The sequence below is a fragment of the Littorina saxatilis genome, linkage group LG13 (assembly GCF_037325665.1).
Source record: "Littorina saxatilis isolate snail1 linkage group LG13, US_GU_Lsax_2.0, whole genome shotgun sequence".
Lineage (NCBI taxonomy): Eukaryota > Metazoa > Mollusca > Gastropoda > Littorinimorpha > Littorinidae > Littorina > Littorina saxatilis.
Window position 1 is genome coordinate 35,290,885 of NC_090257.1, and position 22,500 is coordinate 35,313,384.

The window sequence follows — 22,500 nt, forward strand, 5'->3', positions numbered from 1 at the left end:
TAAATGTTGCCTAAAAAACAGCTATTTTTTACATTTTTCACATTTTCTCTGAAGTTTTTGAGATTGAATACCTCACCTATATATGATATATAGGGCAAAGTAAGCCCCATCTTTTGATACCAGTTTGGTTTACCTTGCTTCAAGGTCAAGGTCACAGGAGCTCTTCAAAGTTGGATTGTATACATATTTTGAAGTGACCTTGACCCTGAACTATGGAAGATAACTGTTTCAAACTTAAAAATTATGTGGGGCACATGTTATGCTTTCATCATGAGACACATTTGGTCACATATGATCAAGGTCAAGGTCACTTTGACCCTTATGAAATGTGACCAAAATAAGGTAGTGAACCACTAAAAGTGACCATATCTCATGGTAGAAAGAGCCAATAAGCACCATTGTACTTCCTATGTCTTGAATTAACAGCTTTGTGTTGCATGACCTTGGATGACCTTGACCTTGGGTCAAGGTCACATGTATTTTGGTAGGAAAAATGTGTAAAGCATGTGAGTCGTATGGGCTTTGCCCTTCTTGTTTTAATTGGTACCTGACGTTTTTGTCAGGTCGATTTTGGGGGTGATACCTATAAGAGAAATCTTTGATCCGAAAAGTGTGCCAGATTGCCAAGTGAAAGGCCTTTAATGGCATATAAAGTATTGTGAATGAAATGACACGGGAATGAATGTTCTAGTTGGAGTACGACAATGGGTGCGTCCTTCCACGTGGACACATACCACAACTCTACAGTCTGGCTGCTTTCTGTGTATTATGCATGGGAACGTTTGGGTTAGAAACTGACACTTTTGTCAATCTGCAAAATTAACTCGGCAAAATAGTGTCCACCTTGCACAAGAAGTACACAGACTGGTGACAGTGAATGGTGCTCTTAACCCAGGTAAACAATCAAATCAAATCAAATCAAATCAAATTAACTGTATTATCTCAATCTGAGAAATTACATTGGTGGCGAATAAACATGAAGACGACAAGCGGACGACTAAAACATAACATTATAAATAATAATTGTAAATCCTTCTTTGTTAATTCGACATTTTGATTGGTCAATGCAATCACTCAGCGGTCAGGCAATCAGCGTGTCTCACCTCCAAATGGATCTGCCTCAATGTACACTTCCTGACAAGCCTATCAATACAAGTCATGTGTTTCACGTGTCGCCATGACTGCAATAGTTTCTGCCAGCCGGTTGGTCATGCGCACGAACGATAGACAAATCAAGGAAAATGGAAGACAGCAAGTACGCAATTTGGTGACCGAGACATGAAAAGGATGTGACGTCATGTTATAATGAATGACGAATTGTTCTAGCGAGAACGTCACTTTGTGATTCGGCCTTTGCAGACTTCTCAAAAGGAACAAGCCATGGAAAAGTCAGTCTGTAAAATATAGAAAAGCACATAATAACCTCAAGCGAATTATAATGTGCTAAGCACATCGTAATTCCATGGGACTATACTTTCACCGAAGGCGATGGTAAGTACGTGACAAGTCATGAATAAAATTGATGAATTGAGGTGCCACTTCACATCCAAAAAGAAAGATCCTTTGAATGGATAGATTTACAATTACAATATCGACCTGCTGCTTTCAACATGTCGGGGTGTGCCTAAATTGTCTCACCTGTGATTTGTAAATGGAATCCCTCAGGCATACGGCCTTCGGGATTCCATTTACAAATCACAGGTGAGACAATTTAGGCCTTCGGGATTCCATTTACAAATCACAGGTGAGACAATTTAGGCACACCCCTCCATGTTGAAAGCAATCGGTGAATATTGTATCAATGTATACTACGATTCTTATTTTACCAACAGTCTCGACGAATACAAATAATTTTCCCGAGAAGATGTAAAAGACTCGGCCCTGGTCTTTGTAAAAAGAAAGACGGCTTGAGGTATCGATTGAACATGAAATTTTCCTTCCTAGAGCCATGTGACACCGGACTCATATTTAGGCGGTTAGCCGAGACAACAAAAGAGTGCATGTTTCTGTGCATTCATTCTTAAAAAAATAACGGAAGTTCTTACTTAAATGGATCGATACATAAATGTTATTTGTAGTTTTGACCCAAATATGACATTTTACACAGATCTCGACAGTCACTGGCGCGGGCTCGGAGGAACACTGACTGTCTCGATCTGTGTAAAATGTCATAATTCGTCCTTGTCCGATTAAAACCTCGTAACTCGATTTTTTGCGAAATCTACTTTTTTACATCAATATAATCTACGATTTTTTCTCTATTTTTTGGTTATTGTGGTGAAAGCCTAAGATCGCTGGAAGTCAGTTAAAAATGGGTATAAAAATACCTCGTATATCATTTTGGCAAAACCGCGAACCAAAATTACACGTAACTTGAGTTACGAGCTTTTTTTTGTTCGTGTGTTTTTCAGTTTTGGCCGATGCAAACCTCGTATGTCGACTTACAAGTTTTCTAATATCTAAACATGGCGGTAAATGAACTGTTTCCGTTAGATACGAGGTTACGGTAACATGTCCGTACGTTCAGAGTTTAGGTAAAATTAAATATTAGAGTCATTAATGAAGCTAGAAGTGCCCACATTACGTATTGTGTAGTAAAAGGACACTCTACGACATCAGTTATTGTTCAAATGATTTTTTTGTTAGTATTTTCCTTTGCTAAGTACAAAAGCATAACTACAAAGAGAGATTAAGCAGTTTAAGTATTCTGAAATATCTCTTAACTATGTAACAGTTCAGTCCTGAACTTCTGATCTTATTTGTTAGCTGAAGATGTACATGTATGCATATGTCACGTACTGAAGTTGTGTTATAGTGTCTGAATGCAGTCCGTCATGTCTGGCAGTGGGTCCTTCACACCTGAAAGCCAATTCTCTTCGCTTGAAGATCTTAGGTTGATGTGCTGTGTGTGCCTGAATAAAAGTTCTATACCATGGAATTTCGAAACGGAACTTATCATAGATGACATCACTGTTCGTATGGACTCTGATTGTGTTTCGTGGGTGTACTGTGTCCATTATCATGGTCAGTTTCATGTGGACTGCATTGACCCAACAACTGTAAAGCATGACAAAAACTGTATCTGCTCGACTTGTTTGCATTAGGAGTCATGTTTGCTCTGTCTGGTGCAAGCTCCGCATGAGCGAGCAGGAGTCAATTGATGGTGCAGATTTCGCTTGGAAACAAAATCACTATCTTCCAGGAGTAATGGAAGTAGTGAAGCAAACCAAACATTGTGATTCACCAACCCCAAAAACTATGAATGCAACGTTTGCTGTGAATCCAAGTACGGAAACATCCCATAGCATGTGTACCAGATGCACATTCAACGCAAAGACGAAGCTTGCAAATAACAGAACATTGACAAGAGGGTTGCTAAAGAGAATGGTGATGTCCAAGTTTTCACCATGTATCTGCAGGTCGACTTGTTGGCCCTATGTATATAAGCAAATGACAAATACTTCAAGGCCAAGCTGTGCTGCCACTACTGTCTTCACATTGTACAACTTGAGGGACACAGAGGTTACTTGCTACTTTTAGGATGAGTCAAAAAAGATAAGTCAAAAGCAACAGTTGGCGAAACAACCAAGGCAATCATTATCTACAATGACGGCTGTGGGTACCAGAACCGCAGTTTAATAGTCTTGGGAAACGCCCATCTTTACTTTGCAGTCAGTCAAGGAAAAGTCGTTTTCCAAAAGTTTCCTGAGAAAGGTCACACCTGGATGAAAGTAGACTCTGTACACCCAGCTATCAAAAACAAACTAAGGAGAAGGCAGATAGTCTGGCCTGCCGAATACGTGGAAGTCATCACCTCTGCAAGAAAAAGGCAACCTTACAAAGTTGTCCAGGTAGCCCACACATTCTTCAAGGACTTTCTTGATCTCAGACACTTCTGGGGATCCATAATTGGTGGATATTCGCAGTCCGAAGTACCTGCCTGACGGTACTTGTCGCTACAAGCTCATCTATTCTGAGGAGTGGTGGCCTTTTTCACAAAGAAGAAGAAGAGCACATGGTGAGCCCAATACCATCCCCCAGCTCTACTGAGCACGGCTGACCATCAAAGACATAAAGTGGCAGCATCTTCAGCATGTCAAGGAGGTTTTTCCAGTAGATTCATACCAATACACATGGTCTACCCTTTGGTCGTTAAGCTCTGCATTCTCATGAGTGGTCATCCTGCATAACTACTAGCTGTTCAAGGACATTTAGATGACAATTGCACTCAAACTAAGATAGCTCATTGTTTTCAAGGAATACTCTGTTTTATGTGCATACAAAAAGGCTCCTGTATGGATGTTTACGCTTTCCTGCAAGCAAAGAATGTTATGTACTGATAAGCTTCAGTTTACACTTGGTTTTGTTTGTGTGTTAATTGACAAGGTTGCAAGGAGACTGCAAGGACATTTTACACAAGAATGATTATACATCGGTTTGTACAATCAAAAAACAAATGAACATTGTGACAAAAGAACGATTGTGTGTTTACTGCGTATAAAACATTGTTTTTGTCTTTTTTGTTCTTTGGCTATGTTATAAAACCTTGTAAGTCTTCAAGTTTGGTCGGGTTTTAAAAAAGAAAAACTCGTATCTTGCAATTTTGTTGAATATCGTGCGTTTTAATTGTGACCAACACTATTTAATTACACACAGTAATTTGTGTGTGTTCGTAGATCATGTGCAGAAAAAATTGGCTTATTTTGATGACAAGTTATTTTTTAAAGACGTTTTTTGTGTTTTTCTCGAAACGCTCAAAATCGATTTACGAGGTTTCAATCGGACAAGGACGATATTTTGGTCCATACGTATAGTGTACACGTGCGCGTGGTTCAGGTCTACGGAACGCGGATCGTATCAACTGATGCATCAAATTGATGCATCCAAAACCAAGATTTGATGCATTATTTTCACAATTTGATGCATCATTTTCACAAAAGGATGCATCATTTTCAAAAAGGATGCATCATTTTCCAAAACTGATGCATCCGATACGAAAATGATGCATCCTTTTAGAAAATGATGCATCATTTTGATGCATCATTTTGATGCATCACTTTCGGTTTTGTATGCATGCAAAAGATCATTCATTTCCGGTCGTTCCGTAAGAAATGCCTGAGCATGGAAAAACTTGAAATGACATTTTGACGAATATAAACAGATTGGTTAGATAAAACAAAAATAAACGTACAACATACCATTAAATAGGGAACAAGTCAAAGTCACGGCATTATGCATTTTAAGGCATTTTGTGTTTTGTTTGTGGTTTGTTTTCTGTGCCCACGAAGTTTTGACGCCCTTGACCTTCGACTCAAACTTTCGTTTTCTGACGTTCGTTTTGCTTCGTATTCCGGTTCAAATTTTGCTTTTTGCTCGGCACTTTCCGGGAAAACCCGAAAATTCTGATGCATCCAAACGATGCATGAAATTGTGAAAATGATGCATCAAATTCTTGGTTTTGGATGCATCAATTTGATGCATCAGTTGATACGATCCGCGTTCCGTAAAGGTCAGCCGCTCTGGAGGCTTTGCCCAGCACGTATGTGGACATTGGGGACGGAGTGACGGCCACCGTGGACTATGGCAATGGCCGCTCCATCGACACCGAGCAGTTCAAGAGGAGGAAAGAGGTGTGGACAATTGGTAATCTTGAACTTTAGTGTGTTAAATTCATAGCTCAGAATCCAGTGGCATTCTTTACTTATTTTTGATACAAGTCCCTGTAATCAAGCCAAAGAACATTTGTCGTGAAATTAATTGACGGATTGAGCTCCAAACTTAAGCATAATTAATTCATTTGGTTGTTCGATCGACGAAAATGCCGCGAAAATGCCGTACGTTGTCAACCAAGGGACAGTGATTTACACGATAGTGTTGTCTCCCCTGTCCGCTCATACGGATAATTCCTTCTTTGACGCATGTAAACGAAATGCATTCGTACAGTTCATCGGAGTTCATTCCGTGACTTCAAAGGGATCTAAAATGACTTCTTATGCTTATAAGTGCAGGTTATGGAAATTCAGAGGCTTAAATGCCTCTGAATTCTGAGCTATGAGTTTAACACACTAAAGTTCAAGACTGATTACCGGATAATTTCATCGGATTGCATCTATAACACTTTTTTAATAATTTTTTTTATTATCTGTAAAACTAAACACAGAGAGAAAATGGGGAGAGGGGAGAGTTGGTTGGTTATTAATTTGTGTCTTCAGCTGATATTGCTTTTCAAGATGCAATGGAGGAGAGGGGAGGGGCAGAGTGAGTTTGTGTTGTCAGTGTGTGTGATGGAAAGAGGATTGGGGGGGGGGGTGAGGGAGGAAAAGGGAAGCAAGGAGGGAGGGAGATAAAGGGGGGGGGGGGGACAAAGAAAGAGAGGGAAGGAGAGTGAGAGATAGAGAGAGAGAGAGAGAGAGGGGGGGGGGGGCATATGAAAGTAACCTCGTGTTATCAAATCGCAATTGAATTCTTTCTTTTCATCAGTGAACGTCCCTTATCAATTTTGGCGTTACAATCCAAATTACAGGTGGGGATTAGGATTATAAATCAATGCACTGAATTGTAAAAATGCATTGATGGCTGAATCTTTGCAGATTTCTATAAGTTCACGTGTGACGGACGTTCTGACCTCCAATCCAGCGGACAGAACCCTCATTCAGATCGAAGAAGTAAGTACTCTGAGAGAGAGAGAGAGAGAGAGAGAGAGAGAGAGAGAGAGAGAGAGAGAGAGAGAGAGAGAGAGAGAGAGAGAGAGAGAGAGAGAGAGAGAGAGAGAGAGAGAGAGAGAGAGAGAGAGAGAGAGAGAGAGAGAGAGAGAGAGAGAGATTGTTTCCAAGGGACGCGACTCTCTCACATCCAAGAACAAGTCGCGTAAGGCAAAATTACTACATTTAGTCAAGCTGTCGAACTCACTGAATGAAACTGAACGCACTGTATTTTTTCACCAAGACAGTCCAGCTTCGTCAATCCCCGCGAGAAGGAAATCGCTCACCTCCCACGTGCAAAACGCAGTGAAATTAACACGCCAGAATAGCGCGGTAGCGTATTGTGCTAAGCAGGAAAGCGCGCTTTTCTATATTCTTGTTAACTTTCTGAGCTTGTTTTGAATACAACCTATCATATCTATATGTTTTTGGAATCAGGAAATGATAAAGAATAAGATGAAATCATATTTGGATCGATTTCTTAAATTTTAATCGTAAGACTAATTAATCTATTTTCGTTAATTGTGATCACATTTTAAAAGTAAACATGACATTACCAGCTATTGTGTTTTCAGCGGGCCCGATATTTAGACGAGACAAGTATAATGCCGACGAATCGAAGACGAGTCGCATTATACTTGTTCGAGTCTAAATATCGGACCCTATTGCTACGATGAAAACACAATAGCGTTTATATAGCTATTCTGACATTAAATTCTGTGTTAAAATCATGTTTTTGTCAGCAAATGAGTACCAGAATGGTCCATGTCGTTGATTGCAGACGACGGTTCCCTTTCCGCATGAAGCCACGGAAATAACCGAACATTGAAAAACCCACGGACATGTAGGCTATTACGGAGAAAACTCGAGATAACCGGATGTTTGGCATTACGTCAATATGCTAGTAATCATATGACGTCATGACGTGTCATGCTTGCCTACGTATATTGTATGTTCGAATGTCTGACTTCTGTTAGGAATTCGCGTGGTGAAGACTGCGGTAAATCTGTAGATGATAAGAGAACAAAGATTGTCTCAGATGAATTAAACGACTAAATGTTTCAGACCGGTAACTTCATTTCAACATTGCACTATACAATGGACGTTCTATGTGACAGGAGAGTTTGCTGATTTTGTGTTAAACATTGGAGAGATCGTCTGCTAGAATCAGAGATAGGTCGCTTCAGATTGCAGCTTCTGGAAATTTGCAAGGTTTGTTGCCTGTTAAAGAACTGGATTTTACACGTAATGTATGTCATGTACAGTAAGCAACAACAAAAACACACACAAAGCAAATGGCATCGTCTGTCGACTAGTCACAGAAACAAACCTGGCGAGGTATGCGTGTACTTTATACACGTGGAAGAAACCGGAACCATGCGTCTTTGTTATCGACAATATGCTTTTGGATATTGAGTAAAATGGCCGACTTCCGCCGCATTATGCTTTGATGATCGGAAGAGATCATCCAATCACAGCCCCCGAATTCCCCCACGTGTTCATCAGAATAGCTATATTAACAGCTATTGTGTTTTCAGCGTAGCAATAGGGCCCGATATTTAGACGAGACAAGTATAATGCCGACGAGTCGAAGACGAGTCGCATTATACTTGTTCGAGTCTAAATATCGGACCCTATTGCTACGATGAAAACACAATAGCGATTATATAGCTATTCTGACATTAAATTCTGTGTTAAAATCATGTTTTTGTCAGCAACAAGTACCAGAATGGTCCATTTCGTTGAGTGCAGACGATGGTTCCCTTTCCGCATGAAGCCACGGAAATAACCGAACATTGAAAAACCCACGGACATGTATTACGGAGAAAACTCGAGATAACCGGATGTTTAGCATTACGTCAATATGCTAGGAATCATATGACGTCATGACGTATCATGCTTGCCTACGTATATTGTATGTTCGAAAGTCTGACTTCTGTTGGGAATTCGCGTGGTGAAGACTGCGGTAAATCTGCAGATGATAAGAGAACAAGGATTGTCTCAGAAGAAACGACTAAATGTTTCAGACCAGTAACTTCATTTCAACATTGCACTATACAATGGACGTTCTATGTGACAGGAGAGTTTGCTGATTTTGTGTTAAACATTGGAGAGATCGTCTGCTAGAATCAGAGATAGGTCGCTTCAGATTGCAGCTTCTGGAAATTTGCTATCGACATTTGTAACTTAGCTTAAAAACATTCCCGAGAAGAATTTCAAGTTTGTAAAGCTGAAAAACATTCCCGAGAAGAATTTCAAGTTGTCAGTGTATGCTGTTGTCGATAGAAACATCGCCGCGTGGTGCAGATGTGTAAACCAGAACCATGCGTCGGCCATTTTACTCAATATGCTTTTGGATGCCATTTTACTCAATATGCTTTTGGATATTGAGTAAAATGGCCGACTTCGGCAGCAATATGCTTTGATGATAGGAAGAGACTATCCAATCACAGCCCCCGAATTCCCCCACGTGTTCATCAGAATAGCTATATAGACGCATGGTTCCGGTTTCTTCCACGTGTATTAAGTACACGCATACCTCGCCAGGTTTGTTTTTGTGACTAGTCGACAGACGATGCCATTTGCTTTGTGTGTGTTTTAGTTGTTGCTTACTGTACATGACATACATTACGTGTAAAATCCAGTTCTTTAACAGGCAACAAACCTTGCAAATTTCCAGAAGCTGCAATCTGAAGCGACCTATCTCTGATTCTAGCAGACGATCTCTCCAATGTTTAACACAAAATCAGCAAACTCTCCTGTCACATAGAACGTCCATTGTATAGTGCAATGTTGAAATGAAGTTACCGGTCTGAAACATTTAGTCGTTTCTTCTGAGACGATCCTTGTTCTCTTATCATCTACAGATTTACCGCAGTCTTCACCACGCGAATTCCCAACAGAAGTCAGACTTTCGAACATACAATATACGTAGGCAAGCATGATACGTCATGACGTCATATGATTACTAGCATATTGACGTAATGCTAAACATCCGGTTATCTCGAGTTTTCTCCCTAATACATGTCCGGGGGTTTTTCAATGTTCGGTTATTTCCGTGGCTTCATGCGGAAAGGGAACCGTCGTCTGCAATCAGCGACATGGACCATTCTGGTACTTGTTGCTGACAAAAACATGATTTTAACACAGAATTTAATGTCAGAATAGCTATATAAACGCTATTGTGTTTTCATCGTAGCAATAGGGTCCGATATTTAGACTCGAACAAGTATAATGCGACTCGTCTTCGACTCGTCGGCATTATACTTGTCTCGTCTAAATATCGGGCCCTATTGCTACGCTGAAAACACAATAGCTGGTAATGTTATTGACAATATGCTTTTGGATATTGAGAAAAATGGCCGACTTCCGTAGCATTATGCTTTGATGATCGGAAGAGACCATCCAATCACAGCCCCCGAATTCCCCCACGTTTTCATCAGAATAGCTATACTGATGAACACGATTTTAACACAGAATTTAATGTCAGAATAGCTATATAAACGCTATTGTGTTTTCATCGTAGCAATAGGGTCCGATATTTAGACTCGAACAAGTATAATGCGACTCGTCTTCGACTCGTCGGCATTATACTTGTCTCGTCTAAATATCGGACCCTATTGCTACGATGAAAACACAATAGCTGTTAATATTTTTAGATTCAGAATGTGATGAGTACGATGCAATCAAATTTAAATCTGTTTGCGAAAAATCGATTTTAATGACTACTTTAATGAGCAAACTCATTAATTAATTTTAAGCCTTCAAGCTTAAATGCAATACCAAAGTCCGGGCTTCGTCGAAGATTACTTGACCAAAATTTCAACCAATTTGGTCGAAAAATGTGAGCGTGACAGTGCCGCCTCAACTTTTAGGAAAAGCCGGCTATGACGTCATCAAAGACATTTATCAAAAAAATGAAAAAAATGTCTGGAGATACCATACTCAGGATCTCTCATGTCAAGTTTCATGAAGATCGGTCTAGTAGTTTTCTCTGAATCGCTCTACACACACACACACAGACACACAGACACACAGACACACACACACACACACACACACACACACACACACACACACACACACACACACACACACACACACACACACACACACACACACACACACACACACACATACACCACGACCCTCGTCTCGATTCCCCCCCCCCCTCTACGTTAAAACTTTTAGTCAAAACTTGACTAAATGTAAAAACCTAGACCGGAGTTATTTTCCAACATGGTCTATTCCACCATCTTACATGCGACGCATGGCATATATATTCACGTATGTATGTACGTTTCAGGCCAGACGGGAGCTGCAGAAGGTGGAGGTGTTCTCAGAGTACCCCATAGACGTGCAGGAACACCTCATCCGTCGGGCGTTCTACCTCAAGTAAGTCTCTAGCCACGCGGTATTGTTGAACTTTAGCGTTGTAAATTCAGAGCAGAGCAGTGGACATGCACTGAGATGCAGCTATGTCAGCTATAGGGAGGACGACCGGGCTTCTACCAAAATAAATCTGCAGATTAAATGCTTCCTCGCCAATTTTAAAAGGTAAAATTATCTAGAGAGAGAAAAGCATGTCAGGTTTTTGCAAGGGAAGCAGATTTGTGACGAAATTCGAAAGATTTTACCCCAACCTTCCATTTATATGAAAACACACCGAGTGGTTACGTCCCTTGAATGAGAAAAAGACAGATTTTGCGATGAAGCAAATTTCAAAGTCAAAATACCTTTTTTAATCACGAATGGAACACGGGGTCAAAAGTTCGATCAGCAGTACTTTGGAGGGGAGGGGGGATAATGAGAAAGGAGTCAGTTTCTGTTTGATCAACCAGACCGGATGACGTCCTACCTGTTGCCGCATCAACAAGGGCGGATCACATCATTTTTAAGGGGGGGTTTCCACATTTCTTTTAGGGACAATTCGACGACGCGAAGCATTTAGTTGAGGGCGCGAAGCGTTCAAACCTCCTATGGGGGTCAGGGGCATGCCTCCCCCCCCCCCTGAAAATGTTGATAAAAACAAGGAAAATTGAGCAATCTGGTGCAATCTGAGCCAAGAAACTTCTCCTAATACACCTTCCAAAAAGTAAATTTAAGAAGCCAAATTTGGATTAAAACAAGGACAATTGACCGATCTGGTACAACCTGAGCCAAGAAATTACCCATCTACCTTCCAAAACCGTCACTTAGTAGACAAAGGCCGGCTCCTAGGGGGGTCCGGGGCATGCCCCCCCCCCCCCCCCGGAAAATTATGATGAAAATCAAGAAAAATGGAGCAATCTGGTGCAATCTGAGCATCAGTATTTCTTTATTTTCCTCTTTTTTTGTTATGGCTGGGGGGGGGGGGGGGTCCGGAACCCCCCCTCCCCCCCTGCGAATGTATTCAGTAACATTATTGACTAATTTTTGAAGTCCCTTTAAAGCCATATGTACTCGATGACTATACACGCTAATTGCTTTACCAACAGCTGGAGACATGGTAAATTAAGTTCCCTGCAAAATATTGTGGTCTAGGACCCCTTCAATGTTGAGATATGTTAATTTTCATTTTGATCTGGATCGTCCTATTTATAGATTTGCCAACAGAGGTAGCGTTGACGCAAGGGAAATAACTCCGCGTCTTTGTTTACATCCAAAGTTTTTGAGACTCTAAAACAAGCTGTAATGCATGTATATGGTCCGCGCATGGCGACATATCGTCATTACATGGTCTTATGGTGCGTTTGACATCGATTATGGGCAAACTACACTTTGTAAACACGGGAGCGCGTACATATGCCTTTAATGAAAGCAAAGAAAATTCATCATGAAAATAATTAACGGATTGAGCTCCAAAATTAAGATCGATTATTGAATTTTGCCATTTGATCGAGGAGAATGACTGCCATGGTTAAAGGCACAGTAGGCCTCCCGTAAACCATCACAAAATACTGTCAGGCTTTTACACACAGTACAAACACCCTTTCATTTACACAATCACCGCTTTTGAACATCCTAGGTGCCCTACGTAAAGAGCGAGCAATTTTCAAAGAATTAATTTTGCGGATTGTCTGATAACAAAATCAGACGGTGTGTTTTGGCGCTGGACCTAATTTTTAAAATCTAAATAATAAATTGACAGCTTGTTGGTTTAAACACAATTTTATTCAAAATACATGACATGAAACAATTGACAAAAATGCAGCTAGGACACGAACTTAAGCAGATGCTTATTTGACGTGACCATAACAATGCTAAGTTACACAAGTTTTCATGATGGTGGACAACACAATTATTAACCAGAAGAACAAAATGTAGGAGGGGGGTATGGGGAACTTAATCAAAATAGGAGGATTTACAGAGAAAAAAAAATAAAAATTAATCAAATAAAAAAATAAAAGAAAAAAATAAAGAAAAAAATAAGGTGAGACTTTGAATGAAGCGCGTGGGACGAGAACATCGATGCTGAGACATGCAATAAGTAAGTTCAGATGAATGTACATTTTCATGGAGAGGGCAGCATAGTTCGTTACGAATGTATGGAAGAAAACAACCACACACACACACACACACAAAAGAGAACAGAAAAACAAAAACAAAAACTCAATGATAATTATTACTTATGTTAAATATGTAATTGATGCAACAACACTGAGAGGCGGGTTTACGTTCTCCTGCACACAAACATACACAATACCAGTACGTGGGCTAATCCTTCAAGTTAGTCGACCAGATTCAGCAATAAAGGATTGGACCGACTCGAAAATCAATGTATTTATGCGAAATGAATGTTGCTCGCTGCCTCTTAATAATGTTTCCACGTGTCTAAAATTGGCAGGCAGTGAGTTAATTGTGGACATAATACGAGCATTTTCAAACAACGGGCAGTATGACAAGTAATGTTCAGCTGTTTCGTTCCGGTTGCCGCACGCACACTGTGGGTTATCTTTTAAATGGCGTTTGCATAAATCGGAATTAAGGTTACTCATGTTTAAACGCATTCTGCTGTGTTGTATTTCTACATGTCTTTTTCCAAAATAATAATAAACTGGCACATAATGATGAGGACTTTGTAAATAATGCTTAAACTCGCTAATTGAGTTTGTGGTTTTAACCACATCAGGCAGATCATTCCATAAAATTGTAGTCGAAGGAACGAAGGATGTTCGGAAGATTTCTGTCCTGTGAGCTGGTACAAATCTTTCAAGTGGTCGTCTTCTGTGATAAGGATTTAAGGATGAAACTAGTGGTGGCAAAACTGAAAAGGTCAACTAAATATAGGGGACATTTACCATGAACCATTTTATGATATAAAATCAATTTATGTTGTCTTCGGCGTTCCTTTAGACTACAAAATCCGCTTTCTTTGTAAATCTTACCATGACTAGTTCTCCGCACACCGCCAATCATAATACGTAAAGCTTTAAGGTGTAGTTTTTCCAGGGTGTTCGACAGGGCTTCGGTACAATTATCCCATAATACATCAACATAGTCAAAATGTGGCAAAATAAAGGATTTGTACATTATTTCCAAACTTTTTCTGCATAACTTATACTTATAATGCCTTAAACAATTAATCAACAAAGTGGTCTTTTCCACAATATTTCTGACTTGAGCGTCCCATTTACAGTCATTTTGCAAAATAATACCGAGGTGCTTGTGTTCCTTTGTGTCTTCCAAAACAATTCCATTGAAAAATAACGGGTCAATTTGGCTTAAGTCACGTTTTATATTCAGCAATTTGGTTTTTGTTTCATTAAATGTGACTTTCCAATGTGCTGCCCAACAACTAATTTTATCGAGGTCTGTATTTAAAATTTCGGCACGTCTTACCGGATCATTCAATGCAAGTGACATGCTAGTATCATCAGCAAACAATTTAATAAGAGACTCAATATCATTTACAATATCATTTATATAAATCAAAAACAACAAAGGGCCTAACACAGAACCTTGAGGAACGCCTGCTTGTATACCTTTCAGCTCTGACTTAGCTCCTTTAACGACAACTAATTGAACACGGTTTGCTAAGTAACTACAAAACCATGACAAAAGTCGACCTCGAACACCAATCGATTCCAATTTTACTAATAATCCTTTGTGCCAGACTTTGTCGAAAGCTTTCGACACATCAAAAAATACCGCCTGTGTTGTTAAACCGCTGTCGTAATTTAAACATACATCATTATATATAGAGACAAGTTGACAAATCGTCGAGTCGCCGGGTATAAGACCTGACTGTGTAGGTGTGAGTATGTTGTTGGATTGTAAAAAGAGATATAGGTGGCTATGAATACATCGTTCCAAAACTTTGCCAACGCAACTCAACAAGGAAATCGGACGATAATTATTACAAGTGTCCGCTGAACCTGACTTATAAATAGGCGTAACATTCGCAGTTTTCCAAATTTTAGGATATACTCCTTCCCTCAAACTTCTGTTAAACATATGGGTGAGTGGCTCCGAAATAACATCTATAGCTGCAATGAGAAGTCTGTTGTGGACCAAATCTGGACCAATGGCTTTTCTTTTATCAAGATTTTTAATTACATCTTTTACCTCATTAACTGACAAAACAATATCACATAATTCGCAATCAAGAAACGGCATTTGAGGAACATCATCATTTGGGTCTTCAACATTGGAATTTTTAATAAAACAGTTATTAAAGGCGTTAGCTTTGTCTTGGCTTAGTTCATAAACTTCGCCGTTGTCACAGATAGGCGGAATTTCGTCACCATATAATCCTTTCTTCTTCATGAATGATTTCACTAACTTCCACCATCTTTTGTACCAAACTGCGTTGAATCGGAAACTTTTGCGTCTAATTCAGAATAATATTCTAAAATCCGTTCTCTTTTCTTTGCTGTAACAAGGTTACGTGCCTGGCGATAACTCAACCAATCTTCCGGCTGTTTACTTTTTTTGGCTTTCAAGTGAATCTGATCACGTTTGTCTATTAACATTAAAATTTCAGGTGTAATCCAAGGTGCGTCGTTAGGACGTATCGTTACTTCTTTTACTGGCATGCACTGTTTGGCTATGTCCATAAATAGTGCAGAAAAAATATGAACACTTTCGTCAAACACCTCCTTCATGAGAATGTCTTGCCAGTTAACCTGAGAGAGTGCTTCGCAAAAACCATCAACATTAAGTTTACTATAATTAAAGAGTGTTCTTTTATAGGAATTATTTTTATTCACAATTCTGTTTAATACAATGTGTGGTACAGCTTGTTACACAAACATTCTTAAATCATAAAAGAATTCTTATTTCATCAAGACAAGATCAGTGCAATTCGAAGTTTTGACAGTTTGAAAAAAAAAAGCCCGGAAGCAGGGTCACGCAAGGTCGTGGTTCTCGTAGCAGACGACGGTAATGCCTATCGCCAGTTCCTCTGAACAGTCAAAAGCCATCGCTAGAGTTCGTGTGAATTGCAGCCGTCTGTTGCGTTTATATTCAGAGGTACATAATAACGTGCTATTGCAGATAAGCCTACAGCGGGTCGCATTGCAAATCACAAACTGACGACTACATTGTAAAAAAAAAGGAAACTGGATCACACGGGTTCACGATGGCTCGGGGGGAAGATAAACCAAGCAAAAATAAATTCTTTGAAAATTGCTCGCTCTTTACGGAGGGCACCTAAGATGTTCTCAAGCGGTGAGTGTTTAAATGAAAGGGTGTTTGCATCTATAAAGTTCGTTGCGTAACTTTAAAGATATTAGAAATGACTTATTATAATTACAAGAGCAGGTTCTGCAAAATTAGAGGCTTAATTTGGAGTAGAAAACCATTCCTGAGTTTACAACACTCAAGTTAAACATTACCCGCCATGTCTACTTGTACTGAGTGCCAGGATGTTATTATATGTGCACGTTGGACTTGCTTCAGCGCACTGATTATCTGAAGAATCCAATTTATGTGAATTGCTCTCTGTGCTCACCCCCTCCCCCTCCTCCTTCTTATTACATTCCCTCACTCGATCACTCATTGCATTGCAGAAACATCACATTCTGGGCTGGGTGGTCTTTCAAAACGAGGCAGAGGTATAGGGGCTGGCTAGGCGGGATTTCTGGGGGTGGGGGCTGTTGACATTTGGCATTTGAAACCTTTTTTTTTGTTCTCTCCTTGAGAAAACAAGATACATTTGCCAATTAAAAAAGGTCTCTTTATTTTGCAGCATCAGCCCCAAGCGAATTATTGTGCGGAGAGGCCATGACCCTCTCTACTTTTACATCATCATTTGTGGGCAAGGTAGGGCGGCAGAGTTTTTACCACACACATGTGAATCAGGATAATATGGAAAGCCGTTTGGCTCATAACCATTACACGTGTAATAAATGATTAATACACGTGTAATAAATTGTTAATGCACGTGTAATAAATGATTAAAACACGTGTAATAAATGAATATTGCACGTGTAATAAATGATTAATACACGTGTAAGAAATGATTAAATACACGTGTAATAAATATGTATTGCACGTGTAAGAAATTATTAAATACACGTGTATGAATTATTTATTGCACGTGTTAATGGTTATGAGCCAAACGGCTTTTCCATAGCATAAGAAACAAGTCGCGTAAGGCGAAAATACAACATTTAGTCAAGTAGCTGTCGAACTCACAGAATGAAACTGAACGCAATGCCATTTTTCAGCAAGACCGTATACTCGTAGCATCGTCAGTCCACCGCTCATGGCAAAGGCAGTGAAATTGACAAGAAGAGCGGGGTAGTAGTTGCGCTAAGAAGGAAAGCACGCTTTTCTGTAACTCTCTTTGTTTTAACTTTCTGAGCGTGTTTTTAATCCAAACATATCATATCTATATGTTTTTGGAATCAGGAACTGACAGGGAATAAGATGAAAGTGTTTTTAAATTGATTTGGACAATTTAATTTTGATAATAAATTTTTATATATTTAATTTTCAGAGCTTGTTTTTAATCCAAATATAACATATTTATATGTTTTTGGAATCAGAAAATGATGGAGAATAAGATGAACGTAAATTTGGATCGTTTTATAATTTTTATTTTTATTTTTACAATTTTCAGATTTTTAATGACCAAAGTCATTAATTAATTTTTAAGCCACCAAGCTGAAATGCAATACCGAAGTCCGGGCTTTGTCGAAGATTACTTGACCAAAATTTCAACCAATTTGGTTGAAAAATGAGAGCGTGACAGTGCCGCCTCAACTTTCACGAAAAGCCGGATATGACGTCATCAAAGACATTTATCAAAAAAATGAAAAAAACGTTCGGGGATATCATACCCAGGAACTCTCATGTCAAATTTCATAAAGATCGGTCCAGTAGTTTGGTCTGAATCGCTCTACACGCACGCACACACGCACGCACGCACACACATACACCACGACCCTCGTTTCGATTCCCCCTCGATGTTAAAACATTTAGTCAAAACTTGACTAAATGTAAAAAGATAAATTACACGTGCAGTAAATACTTTATATATAAATACACGTGTATAAATTATTTATAACACGTGTATTAATCATTTTTTACACGTGTTATGGTTATGAGCCAAACGGCTTTCCATAAGATAACAGTTCCGATGACACATTTGATATTTTACCAACTGTAGATCCACCTCCCCCCAAAGAGAAAACCCCAAAACACGCACACACGCACGCACACACACGCACGCACACACACGCACGCATACGCACGCATACACACGCACGCATACACACACACGCACGCATACACACTAATACACACACACAAACACACACACACACACACACACACTTATATACACGCAACAAAGACAGCTATTTTGATATTAAAAATTGTGCAGCCTACGCTGAGGACCTTGAGGCTGACCCCGTCAGACACACACACACACACAGTCACACACACACACAGTCACACACACACACACACACACACAGTCACACACACACACACAGTCACACACACACAGACACACACACAGTCACACACACACAGTCACACACACACACAGTCACACACACACACAGACACACACACACAGTCACACACAAACACACACACACAGTCACACACACACACACACAGTCACACACACACACACACACACACCCACACCCACACATACACCCACACACACACACACACACACACTCACACACACACACACTCACACTCACACTCACACACCAAACAATGACAGGTGTGTTGGTATTTGGCAGCTTACGCAAAGGACCTGGAAGCTGACCCGGTCACAGGGGAGATACGAGCCAAGGCCGCTGTCTTCCTCAAGACTGGACAGTCATTCGGGGTGAGGGTCCATCCCAGGCAATTAACACTTTGTACCCCACCTATGTTGACCAAGGTTTTTTTTCGCCGAGACCAGCTGTGCTGCAGCAGGTCACTCAGAATTGTAGTAACTGTGTTGTAATTGTGTATCAACACGTTGGAATGCAGGCGTTAGATCTACGTTACAGGAAGCGACTGAAGCTAACAGTCTGAGCGGATATATCCATATTTGGTCAGATAGAGCCATATGATTGGGTAAGGATATATCCGTACTAGGGAGATACAATGCGTTAATACAGGGTGGGTAGGGGAGTTGGAGGTGAGCTCTCCAGACTTACAATGCTACTGTAGGATTAGGAGAACTCGCACCACACCCCCAACCCGAGGCATGCACTCTGTGTCGAGTGATGGTATGTTAGATCATCGCTTTCTGCAAACACAGCATAATTATCTTGCAACAATGAGTGTAGAATAGATTGCATTGCAGCAATAATACATTATGCTGGCTTTTTGTAGCCTAAAACTTTAACGTTACGGTGTTCTTTGATGGTATTGAAGCTAGAAATTTGACTCACTTCTAGGTTTGGTTTGGTGATTTTCAGACATTACGCAAATTTGGTTGATCAATTTTAGCGCTTTGAGCAGGGTTAAACCCTGGATACATGCGCTTTATGAATATTATGCATTATTCTTCGTGTGATGGGCAGGCCGCGGCGCTCATCTCTGGCCAGGGACACACGACCACCGTCATCTCGCGCACCAACATGCAGCTTCTAGCCATCAATGGGGATGACTATCTCGAAACCTTCTGGTACCCCTCCTTGAGGAAAGAGCTGCCCCCGCGCCTGGTTTACATCAGGTAGGAGATGACAGGTTGTAGTTAGCCTACAAAGCAAAATACTTGCCAATACGCTCTGATCGGAACTTGTGTCAATCTGGACGTCTTCTTCGGGTAGGAGATGAGAGGTTGTGTCTATCTTACCAAGCAAAATACTCTCAGATAAAAAAAAAAATCAAGTAACGAAAAAACAAAAAAAAAACAAAAAAAACCCACCAAACAATAATAAGTGACTTCTAATGGTGTATCTCAGGTAATTGATAGCTGACGCTATCTATCCAGAAGAAACTGCCTCAGACAAGAAAAAGGAAAAACAATTAGCGTCATCGTCGATCGTGGCTACCACAGATCTATCCAGGCAATTTACAGGGGGTGGTAGCATCCTCCCACTTGAAGACATACCCACATTCAGCGGCCTGGCTACTCTCTGTGCACAGTGTTAAAGTGGTGTCATAAGTAACACCAGTGCCCACATGGCAAATCGTTTCAGTAAGAATAATTCCCGCTTTGCACAAGTCGCAGGCAGCCGGTGTATCGATATAAGATTTCCGATCGAACCAGTTTTCTGATTCGACATGAACCCGACACTGAAATATTGTTTTCTGGTCAAATTAAAGAAGTACACTTATTTAAGGAGAACAAGTCGCGTAAGGCGAAAATACAATATTTAGTCAAGTAGCTGTCGAACTCACAGAATGAAACTGAACGCAATGCCATTTTTCAGCAAGACCGTATACTCGTAGCATCGTCAGTCCACCGCTCATGGCAAAGGCAGTGAAATTGACAAGAAGAGCGGGGTAATAGTTGCGCTAAGAAGGATAGCACGCTTTTCTGTACCTCTCTTTGTTTTAACTTTCTGAGCGTGTTTTTAATCCAAACATATCATATCTATATGTTTTTGGAATCAGGAACCGACAAGGAATAAGATGAAAGTGTTTTTAAATTGATTTGGACAATTTAATTTTGATAATAATTTTTATATATTTAATTTTCAGAGCTTGTTTTTAATCCGAATATAACATATTTATATGTTTTTGGAATCAGCAAATGATGGAGAATAAGATAAACGTAAATTTGGATCGTTTTATAAATTTTTATTTTTTTTTTACAATTTTCAGATTTTTAATGACCAAAGTCATTAATTAATTTTTAAGCCACCAAGCTGAAATGCAATACCGAAGTCCGGGCTTCGTCGAAGATTACTTGACCAAAATTTCAACCAATTTGGTTGAAAAATGAGAGCGTGACAGTGCCGCCTCAACTTTCCCGAAAAGCCGGATATGACGTCATCAAAGACATTTATCAAAAAAATGAAAAAAACGTTCGGGGATTTCATACCCAGGAACTCTCATGTCAAATTTCATAAAGATCGGTCGAGTAGTTTAGTCTGAATCGCTCTACACACACACACAGACACACACACACACACACACACACACACGCACACACACACGCACATACACCACGACCCTCGTTTCGATTCCCCCTCGATGTTAAAATATTTAGTCAAAACTTGACTAAATATAAAAAGCATGTCAGTATCTTGCATGTGAAGGAAATTGGTGGTGAAATTCAATACATTTCATCCCAAAACTCGATTCCTTCGAAAACGTGCACCGAGTGGTTACGTCCCTTGACTGAGAAGGGAAAGGTTTTACGATGAAGCACATTTCTGAGTTTAAATACCATTGTTTTGTTGAACGAAATTGACCCCATGAAAGTAAAGTACCTAAGGTCGATCATCGGTACTATGGAAGAGAGGGGGGCTTTTCAGTGTGGAGTTTATACAAGATCAACAAGGTCGAATCAGAAACCTGGTTCAATCGGAAAATGATATCGCTACATCGGACTCTTGGGTTTGTGTACAAGCGAATGCATGCTCTTGTGACGTTTACACCCCTGGACGGATATGAGATAGCGAACATGATCTCTAACCAGGTAAGGAATTACAATAGACTTCAATTTGAAACTTCGAAGTTATCATGATCGATTCTCGGTTTTGTTTTCGTGATCGGTGAAAAGCAAAAATTGTTTTGCCTTTCAAAAGCAGTGTTTGGAATTAACTCACGTTGCCCAAGAGAATGTGTGCGTCAATTTACGTCAAGCAGTCGACGTCATCACTTCGCATGAATAATTGTCCCGGTGTTTTGCGGCCTTTCTGTCTTTACTATACTTGTAAAATGAATGCCCCTCGCTGCTAACAGAGACTAGTTGAGCGTACATCAATACGCCCATTTTGCTCACAAGGCCTACTGGAAGAAGTAATTTATGACGTCATCCAAATGTCATAATATTATTACAGAAGGCATTTTTTTGCGGGCGAACTTAGCACGGTTGTATGGACGAAGAGGCTTGAATTGAATACGAAATAAAAAGTTTGGACCCTAACTAAGACCGAGCTGGCCGTAATAACGCAGAATTCATAGTTATTGTTTTTTGTCGTTGACATTGACAACCGGAAGTCGCTATCGTTTATGGGGCTGGCAACTCCCGTAAACCCTTCACCGTCTGAGTGAAGTTCCGTTCGTTGCCGTTAGATTCTCGTCCGTTCATGACATGCAGAAGAAATTAAACAAAAGGGAACAAATTCAATTCGGCGGTTAGTTCCGTGCTCGTTACTGAATGCCAAAGAACTGGTCGCAATAGTGAATACTTGATCACATATATGTCGAAAGGTGTCTGAACGGACGAGAAACTAACCAGTCT

At 40.1% G+C, this 22,500-nt stretch overlaps 1 protein-coding gene across 1 annotated transcript in view; it reads left to right on the forward strand.

The window, feature by feature from the left end:
• Nucleotides 1–22,500, forward strand: part of LOC138945877 (uncharacterized) — a 50,844-nt gene that overhangs the window by 3,085 nt on the left and 25,259 nt on the right. Inside the window, exons 4-9 of the mRNA XM_070317398.1 lie at nt 5,510–5,630; nt 6,591–6,665; nt 11,008–11,096; nt 16,873–16,946; nt 18,890–18,978; nt 19,664–19,815. Coding sequence (XP_070173499.1) covers nt 5,510–5,630; nt 6,591–6,665; nt 11,008–11,096; nt 16,873–16,946; nt 18,890–18,978; nt 19,664–19,815 — 600 coding nt within the window. The remainder of the gene's footprint in view (nt 1–5,509; nt 5,631–6,590; nt 6,666–11,007; nt 11,097–16,872; nt 16,947–18,889; nt 18,979–19,663; nt 19,816–22,500) is intronic.